Source organism: Molothrus ater, chromosome 4 (genome assembly GCF_012460135.2).
Source record: "Molothrus ater isolate BHLD 08-10-18 breed brown headed cowbird chromosome 4, BPBGC_Mater_1.1, whole genome shotgun sequence".
Lineage (NCBI taxonomy): Eukaryota > Metazoa > Chordata > Aves > Passeriformes > Icteridae > Molothrus > Molothrus ater.
The window spans coordinates 19,368,047-19,386,942 of NC_050481.2; the positions used below are offsets into that span (position 1 = coordinate 19,368,047).

The 18,896-nt window shown below is 40.3% G+C and overlaps 1 protein-coding gene across 2 annotated transcripts in view; it reads right to left on the reverse strand.

The window, feature by feature from the left end:
- Nucleotides 1–1,883: 1,883 nt before the first annotated feature.
- SNCA (synuclein alpha) overlaps nt 1,884–18,896 on the reverse strand; it is a 63,075-nt gene continuing 46,062 nt past the window's right edge. For both annotated transcript variants that reach the window (XM_036382609.2, XM_036382610.2), the window contains exons 5-6: nt 3,508–3,597; nt 1,884–2,516 (exon numbers count right to left, since the gene is read on the reverse strand). In XM_036382609.2, coding sequence (XP_036238502.1) covers nt 2,484–2,516; nt 3,508–3,597 — 123 coding nt within the window. In that variant the 3' untranslated portion in view covers nt 1,884–2,483. The remainder of the gene's footprint in view (nt 2,517–3,507; nt 3,598–18,896) is intronic.

The window sequence follows — 18,896 nt, forward strand, 5'->3', positions numbered from 1 at the left end:
TGTGCTGCCATAGTAACCAGGGTCCCATGGACTTTTGGGGCCATCTGAGGGCATGTTTGCAAGAGGCACACAAGAACCAAACTGATCACCTTTGGTACATTTTCAATGACCTAAAAACTCTGAATGATTTTGCTGATATTACCAATGAAAGAAACTAATTAACTCTGACATGTTCAGACAAGAGACCAGTCTCAGAAACAAACTCATTACTGTTCTTTATGATATAACTCTCCCCACAGCTTATTTAAGAAGTGCACTACTTACTTGCAGCATGTGAGCAACCAGTTTAAATTGATTCCCTGGTAAAGAAGCAATAGGGAAATCAAGACCTGGGCTGTGAAAGTGAAGATGAATAACAGAAATACATGTTCTATTTAGACTGCTCTTTCCAGTGCTATTTTCTGAAGTACCAGGCACAAGACTCAGCTCAGTTGTTGCTTTTGGAGGATGATTCCCTGCTGCCATACTGGAGGGGGAATCTCACTATAACACTGAGCTTTTCTTTCCAAGTCCTCCTAGAACAGAAAGAGCCTTAAACAAAATTAAGCTAGATATAAAAGCAGTATCTTACCTTGTACCCCATCCTGATATAATTTTCCAGGAATGCAATAGATTTGTAACTGAGGCATTCATTTTTCACAGTAAACATGTCCAGGTCAAGAAAATCTCTTGACACACCACCTGTGAAAGAGACTTCAAACTGTTGGTGGGCTGCTACACATTATCATGAAAGATTTCTGCAAAAAAGCACAGAACTTTAAATTTTGTTAAGCAATTAAACTATTGATGAAAATACCTGAAAGTTGTCTGAAATGATCAAGGGGGTTTTTCATTGCTTTGACCGAAAAAAAAAAAAAAAAAAAAAAGAAAAAAAGAAAAAAAGAGAGCTTGATAGCAATTCTTCTGAAATAAATCAAAATCCTGAGAAATACTGTGTTGAAACTGGGGGATGACACAGGAAACTGAAGCACTGGTATTCTAAGCACCATGGAACCAGCATGTTCATGTGACTTTGGCTTACAGTGCTACATCATCAGCTCCCACTGTCCACAGATGGAATGGGCACACAGTTGCAAAGATCTATTTCATGTTGGGCATGAGAGTACCAGAAAGGCTGCAGAAAGCCAGAAAGGAGCTCAGTTCACCAACAAGTTGGAAAGTTCATCCTCCTAGGGTCTGTGTCTCTTTTTGAGCATACCAGTAACATGCATTATGTGGTTGTGCCTAAGTTTCCCCACTTTCAAAACCAACAATGACATTAACCTGTTACCCAGAACATTGAAAAGGGTAGCTGCAAGTCAAGTTCAAAATCCTACTCAAGACTAGAGAACCTCAAACACAAAACCACTTCAGGTTAGAGCTAACACTTGATCCAAAATAACAAATAATAAAACACAATAGAAGTAAAACCATCTCACATTTAAATCTTTATACTGTATGGAAAAATATCCAGGCAGCACACGTCTAAAAATAGACAGTAGACTGTACTTCAGCAAAATGAGACCTTATACAAGACAAATTCATTGCAACTAAGCCATCACTGTATATCCCAGCACTTGAACAACCTTGGAACAGTAATTCCTCAAAGGGCCTCATGATTTCCTGTTAACCTGCTGCAGCCCATTATTAATGGCTTCATTCACTTTCAGGTTGCCCTTACAACAGCAAGTTTATTAGCCTACAAACAAATCTGTCAGCAAAGCTGCACCCAGCTGCAGTAGCAGCCCTGCTTTTCTCATTCTTCATGGTTTTTGAACAGACTGGGCTTACATTTTCTGATTTTGCTCCTCCAGTTCCTTCAAAGGAAGCAACACAGCTTGAATGCTTCAACAGGGGCTTTTGGAAGGGAAAGGTGGTGTTAGAAATCATCACTAATTTAGAAATTCATTTTTAATGGGTTACGTTTTATTTGCTTCAGTTGAACACCATTATTTACAGACACAAGTTAATAAAACACATCACAAAACAATAAAATTTCAACAGCTAATATTTATAGGTGCATAGTTCATGCTCAATTACTTTTTTTATATGTATAATACATACACATATATATAAAGCTCTCACAATAAGTCATCTCTGCACAGAAAGAATAGTCATAGGAAACAAATAAAAACTGTATCAGAAACAATATCAAATTACTGACAGCCTATCAACAAAACATGTACAGAATTAGAAATAAGCAGTAGACACTTAGGTGTTTTTACTTAATATTTTCTTTTTTAACTTTTAAACTTGAAGCCACAATATCCACAGCACAACAATGATCCTGCCAACCGGCTTTCATTTCAGCAGGAGGGGAATGCTGAAACAAGGTGGATGCAGTCACAGATACTCCAATCATTGCTGATGGAAGACTTCAAAATACACCGTAAAAACTGTAAAAAAATTGAACAACCGGGCACATTGGAACTCAGCACTTGTACAGGATGGGACGTCTTGAGGAGTTGTTAGATTTCAGGTGATAGAAAGGAAGGAAAGGACTCTCATGCTTCAGGCTCATAGTCTTGATACTCTTCCTATTGAGGGAGAGCAGAAATCAACACTGCTGGTATTTTAGGTAAAGACATCCTATTTTCTCTATTCATACTACTCCTGATGGATTCAATGCCCAAATATTATGGATTTTCATGTGACCTGGCTATGAAATGTATTTGGATTTTGTCACATTTCCCAGATTCTGTACCTTACAAGTCATGGTACTTAGAGGAGAATTAGACTTGTACAGTGATTAACACATCATTCAGCTGATGCTGCCAGGAACTCCTGAGGCCACCCATGATAATTCACTGGGAGAGGAAGGAATACTGCCTCTGGGCTGAACAGCACACCAGGTGCTGCAGATCCTCATCTGAGTCAGTAAATCATTTAAAGGCGTGTTTAACTATGGCCACATGAGCAGCATCCATAATTTCAGTGATATTCAAGATGTTACCCTCAAGCTTTTAAGTCTTTTATTGGATCATGGCCTAAATTTTTTATACCTCTCATTTTCAGTCTTATTATCTGTGCTACCATAAAACTGCTAGTCCAACTAACAGTGCATCGTGCCAGACATTGCAGAGAGCTTGTTCATAAAAACCAAAAAAAATAATTTACTCCCATAATTGCATTAACTTAGGATCATGCTTCACAAAGCATGATGCAGTGGTGAGTGGCCAAGCTACTCAAACCATCTATGAAGATGGCCAAGCTATTCAAACAATCTGTGGCTTGTCTTGCATTCCCTATTAAACATACAAAAAAAAGATTCCTCAAAACCCAGGCACAAGTGTTTTGAAGCACAGAAAATAAATTCCCATTTAATTTCCTTACTTATCAAAAAAGCAAATAATTTTCTGACTCCCAGCACTATACCTCTGGCAGATCTTGGCCAGAGAGACCATGTTTCTGCTGTGCCCTTGAAGCTCCCAGCACCAGCCTGGGCCAGGCTTATGTGACTTGAGCATGCAGCCTCCTCCTGTGGCCCTCTCTTACATGCATTGCCAGCAAACACCACAGCAGATTTACCTCTGGAGGCATTTCGTAAGCCTCGTTCTCAGGATCCACAGGAGCACCTGTATTGTTCACTATTCCCTCCTGCAGGAAGCCTTCTTCATTCTACATTTAGAATAGGGAAAGAAACGTGAGTGACTGCTCGCCTCAGCACTCCCACCAAAGTGTGACTTTTCTCCCCATCAGTGGCTGACTTCTTGGCTTGCCCTTTGGTTTTGGGATATTACCAGGGGTCATGGAGAGTGAGGGGACATGAACTGCAGACAGATCTTCCCCATGTTTCACAGGGGTATCCCATAGGAATGACAACTATCATCTTTTTGAATAGCTGAAACCTCATTTTTCCCTTGCCATGGACAGGCCAAGGAGTCAATCTGAATAAAAGAACAGTACCACCACCAGCTTGCAGAATATCTTGGGAAAATATTTTAATCCCAGAAAGGCTTTGGTTGAGTCATGAAGCAAACCAAAACAAGGTGGTTTTGTGCCTTAAGAAACCAGTCTGGAAACAAAGTCCTGCACAAATGGTTTAAGTATCACATTAAGTTACCACATTAATTCATGTTTAACTGCTTTGGGGAACACAGTGGCAGCTATGCAAAAGTGCCTGTAAAAACAGGCCAATATCAAGACACACAAATGAAACAGTAATTCATTTATTTTTTTAATGTTATAGACACATCCACCCTCTCATAAACCATTATTAATTTTAAAGTTTTAGTCTTTTCATATTGCAAAAAGGGGGAAACATGCTTCTTTTTTTCTTGTTTTAGAATCTAACTGTACTGGAAAATGCTTTTTTCCTTTAATGGGTCATATCTTTACATGCTCTCTTATGTCAACCAGCATGTTACTCTATGCACTACTGGTATATATGGTACAATACTCTTACCCAGCTCCTTGCATTTTTTTCCTTATTACAGAAGCACTTCTATTTTATACAGCAATTTTAGTAAGAGACCCTTGGAGTTTACAAGATGGCAGTGGTGTGAGGAATAACATGCTGAATAAGATTATTAAAGGAAGTTTATTATTCTCCTAGAACTACAGATGCTCTGTACCATATGAAACAACACAAAGGAAAAAATCCCCAACATTTCAATTGGGCCACTCCTCTTTGTAGTTGTTACTCCAGAAGTTCACAGAGAAGCATGAGCTCTGCCAGAGCAGAAGATGTTGGCATTCATCCTGAACTGTAAGAAAACTGATATGAAAACAGGCAGAGTGTCTCAATGGATCTATTGTGACCATGCTGACTTATAACAGGTGTCGACCTAGACAGAAACACACTAAAACCAATTACAGACACTCAGGAAGGAATTAATTTAAAAAAACCCACCTGCAGGCTGGTAAAGCAGACAGAAATACAAAACTAAGTAAATCATAAACCAGACTAATGAGATAATTCTTCAAAATCTACAAGTAAGATAGTGGTGCTAAATTAAATTTAGGATACAGACAAAATGAGGATAAGAGAAGCTAAACCTGAAATTCACCTCTGAAAGCTTAACACAAAATAGAATATAAAATGCACAAAAGGTGGCACTAAACCCTCTTTACCTTCCCACATTATTTACTGTGCTCCCCCATTTGCCACATATGGCTCCCTCTGTGGTTTAACCAGGTGACCCTAGTCATAACACTCTGTTCCTCACTTTCTGCACCACCCCAAGCACAGACTGTGACTTCACCTGCCAGATTCCTGTTCTTCCTTGGATCTGTCACCTTTTGGATACACATGTAGGTACACATTTTTCATCCTATCATCCAAGTTTACGATGTACAGAATTTATATCCATAATACAGATTCTGCTCTCCAGCTCTTACTGCAGCCTTTAAAAGGTGCAGCACGAAGAGATATTGGGTCCCATTACTCCTCTATGCTTTTTCCTTTGGAGGTAAGCAGCACAGTCTGTGTGGAGTCTAACTGTTCTGCCAAGCTCCCTCCATGCACGTGCCTGCTCTGAGTCAACACCCTGAGCTGCTCTATGGCATAGACAACATGGACAAATTCCAAAAAGCCAAAGGACTCCAATGAAGTACTTGCAAGTACCTTTATTTAGGTATTTAATAGGCACCAGGTTGGTTTTCCAGAACTGCCAAAAATTTGGGGTGTTCAACATGAAAGGTAATTTTTCAGGCTTGAAAGTATGAGAAAAACTAGACCCAATTACATTTCTGCCTCATCTTATTAAAACCCTTGAGCTCCCCAGATGACTTGATTTCAGTATTTACTTACCTTAGTTTCTAAACACATTTTTAATAGCATTTCTCCCTGTTTGCTTTTATGAAAAGTAGCATCAATCCCTACTAGCTTTGACTGAAATAGCCAAATAAAGTGTGTGATGCAAATTTTACAGAGGTTACTGTGCCTTTGCCCTAACAGACCAGCTCTAAAGACATAAAGCTCCTGCTGCATGCTCTCCTGCTTAATCCAAAATATAATTTAATTTCTGCTTCCCCCAGCCCTTAAGGAACAGCTTCAGCTAACAATCAGCTCATCGAGTAAAACTGTGCCCAAAATCAGGCTTGAGGGTGCACAAGAAAGCACATACACAGCTTCATGTTATCTGTAGCAGGAAAACAGATGGCAAGTGGAACTGCCTGCCAGGACCATTATTAATGACAAGGAAAAACACTTCCCAGCTGAATTTCAAATAAGAGCTTCAAAGTCTGTATGCTGTTTTTTTTTTGTTAGGAACCTCTGCAATGGATCTGGACTGTCCATCAGGATTATACTGAGACACAAGGCCTAAAAGACTGAAATTATCATCTTCCCAAGTCCCTTCAGCAAGTTCAGGACATAGGTTTCTCTACAGCTTCAAATAAAACAATCAGCAGCACTAGAAAAACACAACATCAACCACATTTTTCAAAGGAAGTAAATCATAAGCCATAGCAAACCTCCAAGGGAACTCCTTGCCCGGGAAAGGTTTATCGCCTTTGCCCAGCTGCAAACAGCACCACAAACACCACCTCTCATGTTGATGTCACTGCAGTTCAGATGAGGATGACATTACTCAAGGTCATCTGCTGCATAAAAATGCATAGCAAAGGTGACCACCTCACTTTAAATGATGGCATGCTCTGCTTCTGATGTACAGCCCCCCAAAGTAAGGAAGGGTATCACAAAAGTAAACCACCACCCCCAGTAACAGAGCCACCTTAAATCATATTTTACCTCCTTTAAAACAAAGAAATGCAATTTTACATTGTCATGATCAGTAATGTCATATCCTAATTCAGTTATGGAAGAGGAAAACCACCCAAAAGACCAATTCTTGTCTTAGTATGAAAGATACATTTTTCTCTAGAAGCTGCAACCTCTCTCAACCACACTGAAGGGCATTTCCAGAGGGAAAGATTTTTTTATATTAGATCATCTGAAAAGCTCAACTAAAGCTTCTCAGAGATGAAGTCAGTTTTTGACTGGGGAGCATGAACTCTTGCTGGAAAACACATTTAAAAGGGGAAATTCCAAATCACTCAGTCAACAAGGTGTTAGAAGAATGGTGAGGTGAGTACTTCTGCTTGTCCCCTAAGGATTCCCTAAAGGAGAAATGAATACCCACCCATATATCAGTTTGAAGCATGGTCACTCTGGTTATATTTTGACTCCAGGAAGTCTCATGCCCTCCAACCCCACGTTACAGGAAAAAAGCTTTTGTGCTATCCCAAGCAGAGCAGACCACGCTGCCATTCTCAGGCATTAATAGGGGTGCCACTTTGTGCTATCAGCACTTCTGCCTGCCTTGCTAAAGGCATGTGAGAGCTGCACAAAGCCCATGTGCTTCCAGGCCACCAGGCAAGCCCAAGCACACTTTTCCCAGGAATATGTGGCTACATCACATGGTGCATCCCCTCTCTTCCATGAGGTTCTCTCATTTCATCAAGCAACCTGTGTCCTTTTATAAACAAAGAGGAGATGGTGTCCCATCATGGTGAAGTGACACTTTTGCATGGCCCTAGGCACCAGCTCTGACTCAAAGAACAGGTATGAATGAATAGAAGTGGCATACAGGAGCATGAAGCAGAACTGCTGCTATGGCTCCAAAACACTGATTCCTCCTCTTTTACTGTGGGAATGAATCCTGCTAAGCTCTGTGCACAACCATGTGAAATGACCAACTTTTGCAATAAAACAGTAATCAAACTAATAAAAAACTCCTCCTGAAGACCTGGGCTTGTTAAAATACAGAATATTTGTCAAAACTTCAGAACTACTCCTTTTATGACGTAAATGCCACCAAATAGGTTTTTCTTATTTCAGTGTTTTTGGTGAAAATTGCAACCCATTCTTTCCCTTCACTCTCTTTCCCACCTCACAACACTCTTGGTGGAAGGGAAGAAACTGTTTAAGATCCCCTAGCCATGAAAAACAGACCAAGTGGCTGACTCCTGGGAGTGCTCCTATGTCAGCACCATGTAGTGAAAGGGTCACCTTCAGGAGTGTGCATTCTGTCCTCTTGGGGAGCTGCTGGTGTTGTAATGCCAAGTCATTGCCAGCAGAAAAAAGGTAATTTACCCCAAGTCAGAGACAAGAGCAACTTCAAAAGGAAGAATTATAACTGTAATTTAGTGGCTGATCTAAACACCACACTTTGCCATCTCCCTGGTTAGTAATAGGTTTTTTCTCTCCATTACGAACACTGATGAAATCTTACAGTCATGCATAATTCCCATGATTGCTGGAGACTAATTCCTTCTGGAGTGATTCCACATTCTGAGATAAATAATCCAGGCTACCAAACTGTCTGCTCTTAGAACATTTATACAGGCAAGAGGCAAACACTCTGCAAGCCAGGAACCACAGGGGCCAGAAGAGACCTCCAGAAATTGCCCACCTAGAGCAGGTTGATCAGGGCCACTCCTGATCAGGTTTTAACCATTCCCACAGACAGACTCCACAACCTCACTGGATAACCTCTTCCAGTGTTGAACTAAATACACAGTGAAAATCCTTTTTTCTACACTGAAGTGGAGTTTCCTGCTTTTCATTTAGTGCCCACTGCTTCCTGCCATTTCACCACAGAAGAATCTGGTTCAATCTCCTTTACCTCCACCCCTACCAGGTGTTTATGCTCATTGACAAACTCCCTCCCCCCAAACTCACATTCAGGTTGTTTTGTGGTTGCTGATTTTCTGTCTGTTCTTGGGACCTCTATGGAATTTCCCATGCAGATATTGTGAGAGGACCTTTTCTCTAATTGAAAGCCCTACTGATGACAAATACAGTGAGGCTTGCTTCAAACAACTAAAAGATTAATGTAACCTGAGAAGTCATATTCCAGAAAAATAGATTATTAAAACTCAATGAGCGCTGGTCACTACATCACTTGCCAGTCTGTTATTGAGTGTTTTATAATGTAAAACTGTGAACCAATTAAATTTGATTAAATTAAATCTGTGTAAATTAATCAAATTAAAACTGTGAATCAAAAAACCTATGAACCAAGACAAAAGGCCTTATTGAGAAAGCAATGAACTAGAATAGGGGAAAAGCTGGTTTACAAGATAATCTTCTGGAAAGTCCTTTGAGACCCCAACAAAATGTTCCATGCAAAGCAATTTTAACGTAGCCCAATTTGTTATACACACACTCCAGCTGCTACCTGAGGGAGCTCAAAATAAGAAAATACACATCTAAAAGCATCATTACCTTGAAAAATTATCACATAGTAATAGAGTAATGCCTGCCTGCCAGCTATGGGCACGTACATCTTTGTGGGCCCAGATGTTAAATGAAGCCCAGCATTAGTGAATTATTGAATTTGTTGTTGTTACAGTCAGGATAATGGCACTAGTAATCTGTCTTTATTTATTTAGGGATAAAATTGTTTATCCCTAAAGCTGTTGGTCCTGTGCCTGTTACCGCATCCCAAACCTGTAACTCGGCAGGGCCGCCTCAAGCCCTTACAGCTGCTAACTCCATTCCCTGCAGCCTGACTAAGCCCATTTCATTTTTGTGTTATCCACTTCGTGAGAGCTTCTGTCAGGAGCCGTCAGTCTTTACATGGCAGAGCTTAAAGTAAAATTTTGGGATTCCTTTCTTATACCCGCAGTGCAGCTATTATTGTTCCTGTGAAAATTTGCCTCCTGCTGCAAGTTGAGTAACAATTTGCTGTGCTTATGGGCTTAAAATTCCCTTTTGAAAAGAAAATAGTTTGCATTCCTTTTTCTCCAAAATATAGTCCACCTGGATACTGTACTGAAGTGAAAAAAATAACTGCCTTCCTCATTTGGTAACTCATTTTTTACAGATCTTTTGACCATAAAGCCCAGCTTATCTGGAGGGGAGAAAGACCCTCAAACAAAGAATCCAACAAGAGCCAAAGCAAAGCTATGCTAAAGTGGCCTCAATTAATTTACTTTCCTAGTCCTAAGACATATTTATGGAACTGACTGAGTTATACAGTGACAACTGAATTGCCAGGTCAGGTTAGGATGCTTCAAAGCTCCAGCTCGCTCATTGCAATAGTCAGTGCCTCCAAGACTCGGCTGTAAATGACAAAGCATCATCATCAGTCCAGTTGTTTCACTCCAGAGGTACAGAGATGTATCTGTGCACTATCTAGAAATAGACCAAACTGTTTTAAATATCCCTAAGCTGAACACCTAAGTAAAGGAAATTATGAGAAATCATTATGTGGGAAAGAAATTAGCTGTTCCAGTGCACAATTCATTTAGAATACCAATAAAATGAGACTGTCTCCCTCCTTCTCCTCAAACGGAGAGTTGAAATGAAGAAGAGACATTTAATTAAACAAATAAATATCAGCATTAGCACAAATCCAATGAAGGCTAAAATAGTGCCTGCAAGTTCTACAGGCTGCATTCTGATTTGCATTTTTATGCCTTTCAGTTGGCAATGACAAAAGTGAGAAGGAAAACAACTGAGGCTTACAGAAAAAGGAATAAAGTGTCTATGGAAACCTGCAACCACAGGTCCACCTTGGTGTCTACAAATAGCTGGAAATAATTTCTGTTTGTAACAATCTACAAACTGTTGCAAATGCCTTGAAAAATAAATTTCACAATACATTGTGTACTGTGAATACACAATGTATTGTGTAATACACAATAGATTGTGTATTTTTTTTTCCTTTCCTTCCTTTAAAATTCCCCACTATTACTTGTACAGATGAGATGCTTTCAGAGAACAAGAGGAACATTTCTGTGAGAAATTAAATTTGCTGAAACTCAGATTCCTAATTAGAGCTCCTGGAATGTGGCTATTTGCTGATAAATGAGGATCACATGGAGAACCTGCTCATTGCATGGACAAGAACAGAAGTTGATGTGAGTTCTACAGCAACAGATGTGCATCAATTCCAGGTGACAAAGTAAGAGGCTGCCTAAGGGCTGAGTCAATGTGACATCAGCAGCACATGTGGATGCAGCCAGGACACACAGCTCTTTCAGCTTCATCCTCTCCTGCTTCCCAAATCCATGGTGACATTGAAAACTCCATGGGTAGGGAAAGAAAAAGCTAGAGCACATAATTTGGAAAGACTGAAGTTATTTCTAATTGCAGTATAGTGGGGGTGATGCTTACTAGACATCACATCAGAGATGTGGCCCAGATCTGCCTCTCCTCCCATTCTCCTGAACAAGGTAATAACAATAATTTGGAATAATAGATCCGCTCAAACAACACCTGTCACTATATGCAACAAATATCCACTATGAACTTTGTTATTTACATTCTCAAACCTGAAATTTTGGACTGCAGTTCCACAGAAATCTTCAGTCAAATAGTACCACTAATTCCAGTAAGGATTTGGAAGAAGGGCCAAGGACTGCACTGAACTGTTTGCTCCATCTTATGCAGTATGAAGGAACAATAAACAGCCTGAGTTTATTTCTATTGTTTTTACTATATAACTGAGTGACTGAAATAAATAACATGCACCTCAAAAGGAAAACATGTAAGTAACTGTCACTTAGGCACTCACCAAATCAAAGATGATGGGCAAACAGTGCACAAAAAAGAATTATAAATCAAAGAGTAACATAAGCCAAAAATGTCACCTTAGTGCAAAAAAAAAAATAGGAAGTCATTCTCTCATGTATTAAAAAGACCTATCCAAGCCTAGGGGGCCTTTTCCCGAGCACAGAATTCAATCTACAAAGTGCACTTGGCTGAGGATGTTGGGACATGCCAAAGGAGAACAGCAGGAATGATCACATCCTAGAACAGAGAGGAAAATTAAGGAATCTGTCAGACACTATGTCTGTCAGGAGATCCATGGGATTAGCTACACCCATCTGTCTCTTTCTGTAATGGAGGGTTCTCCGTTCTGTGTGAACCCATTATCAAAAATGGCCTCCAAGGACAATATCTAAACATTACATTCATTAAATAAAGCTAGAGCATAATACATGACCTTGAACAGATCACATTAACTAGAAAAATGGTACACATCAGCTGGGAAGTCAGCATAGAAATGAGCAATATTGGTCAGACTTGGCTCTACTAGGTCAGTAAAGATAATTTTAGATAGTGTGGTCTCAGCCAGAACTGCAATGTTATTTTACCATACTTTATGTAAAACAGTTTGAACCTCATAATCACATTTCAATGTTAAGTACATTTTTAGTACAGATAAACTCCAGAAGTTACTGTATAGATTCCATGAGTATATATTCTCTAAGAAAAAAATTAAAGGAGAAAAATTTATTTCCTCTTAAAGAATTCTCCAACTGTTACAATAAACAGTTGATTCAATGCTGTATCGTGTAAAACAGCAACCTCTAAACCATAGCTATTTCTCCTACTCTTAGAAAAAGTCCTTTACACAGAACTGCAGGCCCAGTCACCCTCTGGCATTAAGAACAGCATGAGTTCCCACTCACATGGCCCCAGAGGGAGCGCACCTTCCAGCTCTGCACCCTACCTATCTCCTGTGGCTGTAGGCACAAAGCTCACTCGCCTTCACCTCCAAGGAAATTCTTAAAGAAAGGGGAAGATTCTCTCTTCAGGTACTGGGAAGAGGGCAGGTTTTGCTCCCTTTTGCTTTTTCCTAGAGTATGAGCAGACAAGCTACTGCAATCAGCACTGACTCATTTGCTTGTACTCTCCAGCACACTGAGCACACAGGCGATCCAGCGGCAGGATGCCACCTTCAAAGGCTGGAATTGATTGACAGGACATGTTATGAATGAAGTGGTCACCCTTCAGTTATTATCAGTGAGCATCTCTCTAAATCATTCCTTCAATTCCAACCTATTATAGCACTTAACCCAGCTGGGGAATTTTAAAATATATTTCTTCTACAGAGTGAACCAGCACTTGCTCTGAAAAAAAGACCACTTGCACAATTATTTGAACTACAAAGGTTTCAGGAGTATTTCTTGCAATTGTGATCTATTCAGCAGCAGATCAAACACTACAAAAGACTCAAGAGACAGCCTGCATTTTAAAATTTATGCTCCTGAAGCGACACTCTTCATCTAGAAGCAAGTACACAACTATTCTGAGCTTTCATTTCAATTGGGAAAGGTTCAGTGGCACAGAACACAAACATCACGAACATCTCTTCAGCTTATTCTTCTCCCATAGAAGAAGAAATAACTCCTTTTAACTAAGTGGAAAGAATTTCTTAATAAATTTTACTTAGTATGGTGTAGTATGCATATACAACACTTGAATATTTGTGCTGTCTTTCCCTCCTCCCCTGCACTGCTGTTGCTATCTTTGCTTTTCCCTTCTGGCTTAGGTGCAAGAAAGCAGCAGACTGAAGCCTGCCATCCTCTAAACTGCATGAGAGTGGACTTCAAAGCAACAGTTTCCCAGGAAAAATTCTGTTAGCCTGGTATAGCTTTCCCCTTCACTGAGCCATTTCCATACCTATACCTCTAAGTCTGAGGGCAGCCTGGGTTTATGAGCCCCTTTTCAGACACCTGCTGCTCTCCCAAAAGGGATGGACACCAGAAAAATCTTCACTACTACTTCACATATAAGAAGTCATAAAGACAGTAAGTTTGGATGGCCTTTGAGGAATCACTCAAGTTGTGCCTCTGTTTTAGGCAGGTTCAGCTTTCCCCAAATCACTCCCAACAGATGTCTGGGAAAAGCCACTTAAAAGCCTTAACTTAACAAAGGTTTAATACTGGAAAAAACATTACCCTGATTAATTTCAGTCTTCTCTGGGCTAACCCAGCTTTTTCTGCCTGTGGAGCATCCACTACCCTGTACCTGTGGTGCTCATTTATGAGAACTGCAGACAAGTTACATCTTGCTAGAGCTGGGCTGTGACCACTTGCTGTTTGGAACAGAGTCAAGTGGAGCAGAGATGCTGCTCACCATGTTACTGAGAAGGAAAAGAAGGGTAAGCCCCAGTGGTGCCAAAAGTCCAAAAACTACCTGAACCAGTGTGAACTGGTGATGATCTCAGCCATAGATGAAACTTCAAAGGGGAACTGTTGCTGCACTGTTTTTACCAGAAGGAGCCTTCTATTAATAAACTCCAGTTAAACCATTTGACATTAAAATGGAGAGCTGCTTTTAAAGGATCAAAGCATTAAGTGTTAGTTATTAGAATTGTTAAAATGACACTTTGCCTCTGGTCCTTTCTTATTTTAAATCACAGTAGCTCCTCAAACTTTACCAGCTAAGCAGGGGCTGCCCCTGGAATGCATTTAAGTCACAGTGAAGTTATCACCACAAACTGCTAGAATTCACAGGAAGTAGTCAGTCCCACAGCCACTAGGAACAAAAGGGAAATATCACTTTTCACATCAACTCTTCCGATTTGAGAGAAAGAATTCTCATCATACTCCAGCCCTCACCCTGTTTATATTTAAGCATACCAGAGTAAAAATTGTGCATACACACAAAGAAGTATGCATAATTTTTTGCTAGAGGTAGCACATAAAAACAGTAGTTGAGATAAAAGAATTTATTCTGTTCACAACATCCAGAATAGCAAGTAAAACCACAATTCTGCCAGGAAGTTTTGAGTGAAATACTGCTAAGTAATTGCACTCATTACACCATCTACTTTGGGGATAAATAGGAAAAACTAAACCACTTTTCTTCAATTTCATGGCATAACAGTCAGCTACATGTGATTTATGGAAGTTCAGATGAAGCTGAAGAAGAATAATTTCATGTATGTCACATCAATGAGATTGATGACCAACAAAGCTTATTCTATGAGAGACAAGAATGCTCAGTTAAAACACAGGAGGAGTGAGAGAACACATGTAACAAATTGATTACAGTTGGTACAGCTCTTTCTTCTACAAGCCACATTTGCAGTTCCTGAACAACAATACACTGCCTGAAGCAATGCAACATTTCCTCCGTTATAATGAGAACCTAAATGCTGCTCTTTTGTATTTTCAGAGCTGAGGATGAAACAGAAAGACTGGCAAGATGAGTCCCTGCTTCAGAAGAAGATGTGTACTTATCATATGACTCCCTGTAGTTTGAAAACAACACAAAGACCTATCTGCTAGCAGCCACAGAGATTGTTTCTCTACATGTGCTGCCTGATGAACATTTGGATAGGAACCAGAGCCAGGTCTTGAGAATCACCCATGCAGATCTGAACACAAGTGACTTGAAAGACTGCCACAGCTCGATGCCCAAGTGTTTCTAAACACTTCAGCAGTACCAGTTGGGCACTCAGCTGGTGAGTTTATGCACAAATGTCATTTTAGAAATGACCCATACTGGAAAATACTTCTGTGGAATACAAGGCTAAGAGTAAATGTACTTTGACATGAACAAACTAAATGAAATTCAGCACTTTGCTGTATCATCACCTTTTAATAACAAGCTCCAAATAATTCTGTTTCAGTTATCTGATAAGTATTTGTGCATTCCCTCAATAGGGGTATTGCAATGGCTCTCATTAAAGTATGATAATTTTTGTAGTTGTTTAGCATAAAGCCAAATGATGTGCTTACTGTTCCATAACAAGTATTGTTCAACAAGCAGATTCAATGAGGAAACACAGCAGTGAAATAAGCAGTGATTTATCTTATACGTGTGTGTCATTTCTGATACAAGGAGACAACAAACCAACTGGTCCTTGTTCTGTGGTTTAGTTGCTCATCTGCCTGGAATTATCCAAGAAAGGCAGTGGCATTGGAAAAAGCAACAGCTGACTACTCTAATGTTATTAATCTCTTTCCCATACCTGGGGCAGACATAAATATGTGAAGTGTGGATGCTTAGTGGGCTCCATTCACCTCAAGTCATTTCTGCTAGGATGCTCTCTAGCACCCTCAAAAAGCTGTTTGCAGAATGTCACCCTAAGACACAGAAGAAGAACTAGTGCCTCAAGTATTCAGAAGCATTTTTCTGAGTAGATTATTGCAGAAAAAAAGTTCAACACATTCTTTGCAACAAAACAACAAATGTAAACCATACTATGTGGCTGCATGGTATTTATTTGCCAGCTGGACTTAAACCATAACAAATATGTCAGCAATCTGACAAGAGAAGCTTAAAAATAACATTGCTACTGAAAGCTTAAAAGCTGATCTACTTCAACTTGAATTATTTTTAAACATTTAAATTAATTCATTTGATTCAGCAAAAGATTTTCAAGCATACACTTAAGCAAGTGGTTAGTTCCACAGAAGGCAAAGCTTTCACACAGGTTTAATACTAACAGAACAATGTAGCAAATCAAGAATCACCTTCAGAAATCCAAAGTGTTTCAAGTGCCAAAAAAACTAACTACTTAATATGGTAAGGTAGGATATCTTGGAAATGGGATGCAAACCACTTTCATCCAGTGAGACAGACTCAGCATGTATCCATCTGTAATCTCCCAGATTAAATCAGTGACAAGTGAGCATTTCTACTGTACCCTCATTGCAATCAGAGCATTAAAGTTCAGATATAAAGAGACAGCATCCAAACTAAACGTGCTCCTAACACCAGTTCCAACAACCCCATGGAAACCAAGAGTTAAGTCAAAGCAAACTTAGAAGACAACATTCCCCCAATGACTATTCACTGCAGAATCCCTTCAGCACTTGAGGCTTTTTTTTTTTTTTTTACTGCTGCTGATTACCCTGTGCAGGGGAAAAATGCTCCAGTGCTTTGTGTTGTGTGGGTGATGCTCCCATTTCCCAGCTGGGTTTGGTTCAACATTTATAGAAGGGATAAAGCATTCTGAATTGGCTTCTATCAGTAAAATGACTCAGTGATCACTGTGCAAGTGGGAGGACTTCAAGCATTTGACATTGCTTCTCACATTCTTGCTGTCACAAATGCAAATGTTGGGGAATTTAAACTCGTTCCTATCTTGTCATTTTAAAATCCTAAAGGGACCTTTGATCATTCAGTGGCCTGTTAAATATTTAGCAGTCAGGAAGAAAGGATTTTTTTTCCTTCTGTGATGGTTTAACTGGTTTCAAATCTAATACTGCTTCCTTTATGTGAACACAATGTATCAGCATTTTCCTCAGAGGAAAAAAAATCCCTTCAATTAAAAGTTGATCTGCCTTCTAAACTAATGAAAAAGGAAGACAGAAGTAATATAAACAGAAGACAGGGCTGTGAGCCCCACAAGCTACATAACCTGCATGCACCGAGCACATGTACATCTTCGGGACTTAAAAAATAAATTTTAATTACTCTGTCCTTTGCCTTGCAAATACTGGCTGGGGACATGCTCAGCTTGTTGAAGGCAGCACTGCCACCACCCTCTTCAGAGGTGTAGGGCTTTGATACGAGGGCAGCAATACCCCTACTGCACTTGAACCCCTTAATGCCACTGAAGCACACATGATTGTTTTCAGCCTACTACCCACCACACTCCATGAGGAGATGTGTCCCTAACCTAGGAACAGGAATGAAGCACCAGGGAGCCCTGAGCTGTAAGCAGCCCTGTTGTGCTGGCTCAACCCTGCTCCCAGCCTGGGGAGAGAAGGCTCCTGGGGCCTCCCACACAAAGCCTCTCCCTCCCGTGCCTGTTAGCATGCCTGTTATATTAATGACTCATCTTCAGTGTAAAGCACCAGCTCAGGCTTCTCATTAATCACCTCAAGTGTGCTGGCTCCTGCAGTCTGCTCAGAGTCCCTGCTAATTCAGCCTTCAGCATTACCAACACGGGCAAGGAGTTTATGGGTCAGGCCCCGCTGCTCAGCAAGGACTCTGTAACTTCACAGAAAACACCTGACAGTCAGGATCTGCCTTTTCCAACCCAGTGTTGGGTAATTCCTGGATATTTTTTATGAGCCAAAATAACTGCTTTTGAAATGTGATTCTTAAATTACATGAGTGGCCAGCAGGCCACTGCTGGTGCATTCCCAGTGATAGGCTCAGACAGAGAACTGGCCCTGTACCACAGCCCAGTCCATCCTTCCTGTAGAAAAAACACTGACTAGCTTGTCCAATAGTATGAAAAACCTAGAGTAAAAAATGAATGTATTGTACTGCAAATTGATTTATCCTTCAGGGGAAGAGAAAAAAATTCTCTCAATATACTCTGAAAAAGGCTCTATACATGTTATGAGAAGGAGAAAGCCACTGATAAGAGCTGCAGGTTGTGATGAGGAAGCACTGACTTTTCATGGTGTGTGGGCACTTTCTCTTGTATCCCAGCCACCACTAGATTACATTCACAGGAACTTCTTTACACCTCTTTGGATTTCAATTACTGTTTCTTCATTATTTCTGTAATAACTTCATTTTATTCCATTTTACAGATGACCTTTTTTAATGCTAACTAAAAAGTAATATGGCTTCCTACTCTAGCTTAAAATGGGTTTTCCACAAATAAACAGCAGGGCAAAGTGCACTGTTAGCAAAAACGAACAGCCCATAACTGATGTAAATTTATGTCCACCCACCCGTTAGCCCATCAATTTCTTCTCTTATGAAATGTCAGAGCACCTGTCAATCTTGCAGACAATGTGAGAGGCTTCACCACAGAGACTAAAGGAACAACTCTACCTTCTAACTTGCCCCACCATTCGACAGGCTGCACCATTCAATACAGAGGTTAGAGCCCAGGCACAGTAGATATGCACCAGAAACTCAACAGGTATGGAAGCAGTGCATCAGGGCTGGACCACTCCTTGACACACCACTTTCTTAAAATACACACTAGATACCACATATGGGGTATCCATCCAGAGCCATGAATTTGGCAGGTGTATACCAGAGCAGTTGGACTGACTTTGGACCCCATGATTGATCACTTATCTATCCTGACAGATTGCTTACCTACCAAGACTATTTGTATTACTGGAGCACCAATTCCCAGGTAGCTGGTCAACTTCAGTTCAAGAGCTGTGCTTCATTCGAGCCAAAAGTACACATCTTCATGTATAGCTCTCTCTCCACAAAGGAAGGGGACAGCTTCTCCCCTGACTGGGACTGCCAGATTGAGCCTACAAAAGCCTGTAACACCACTAAGACTGGATGTGGATAACTC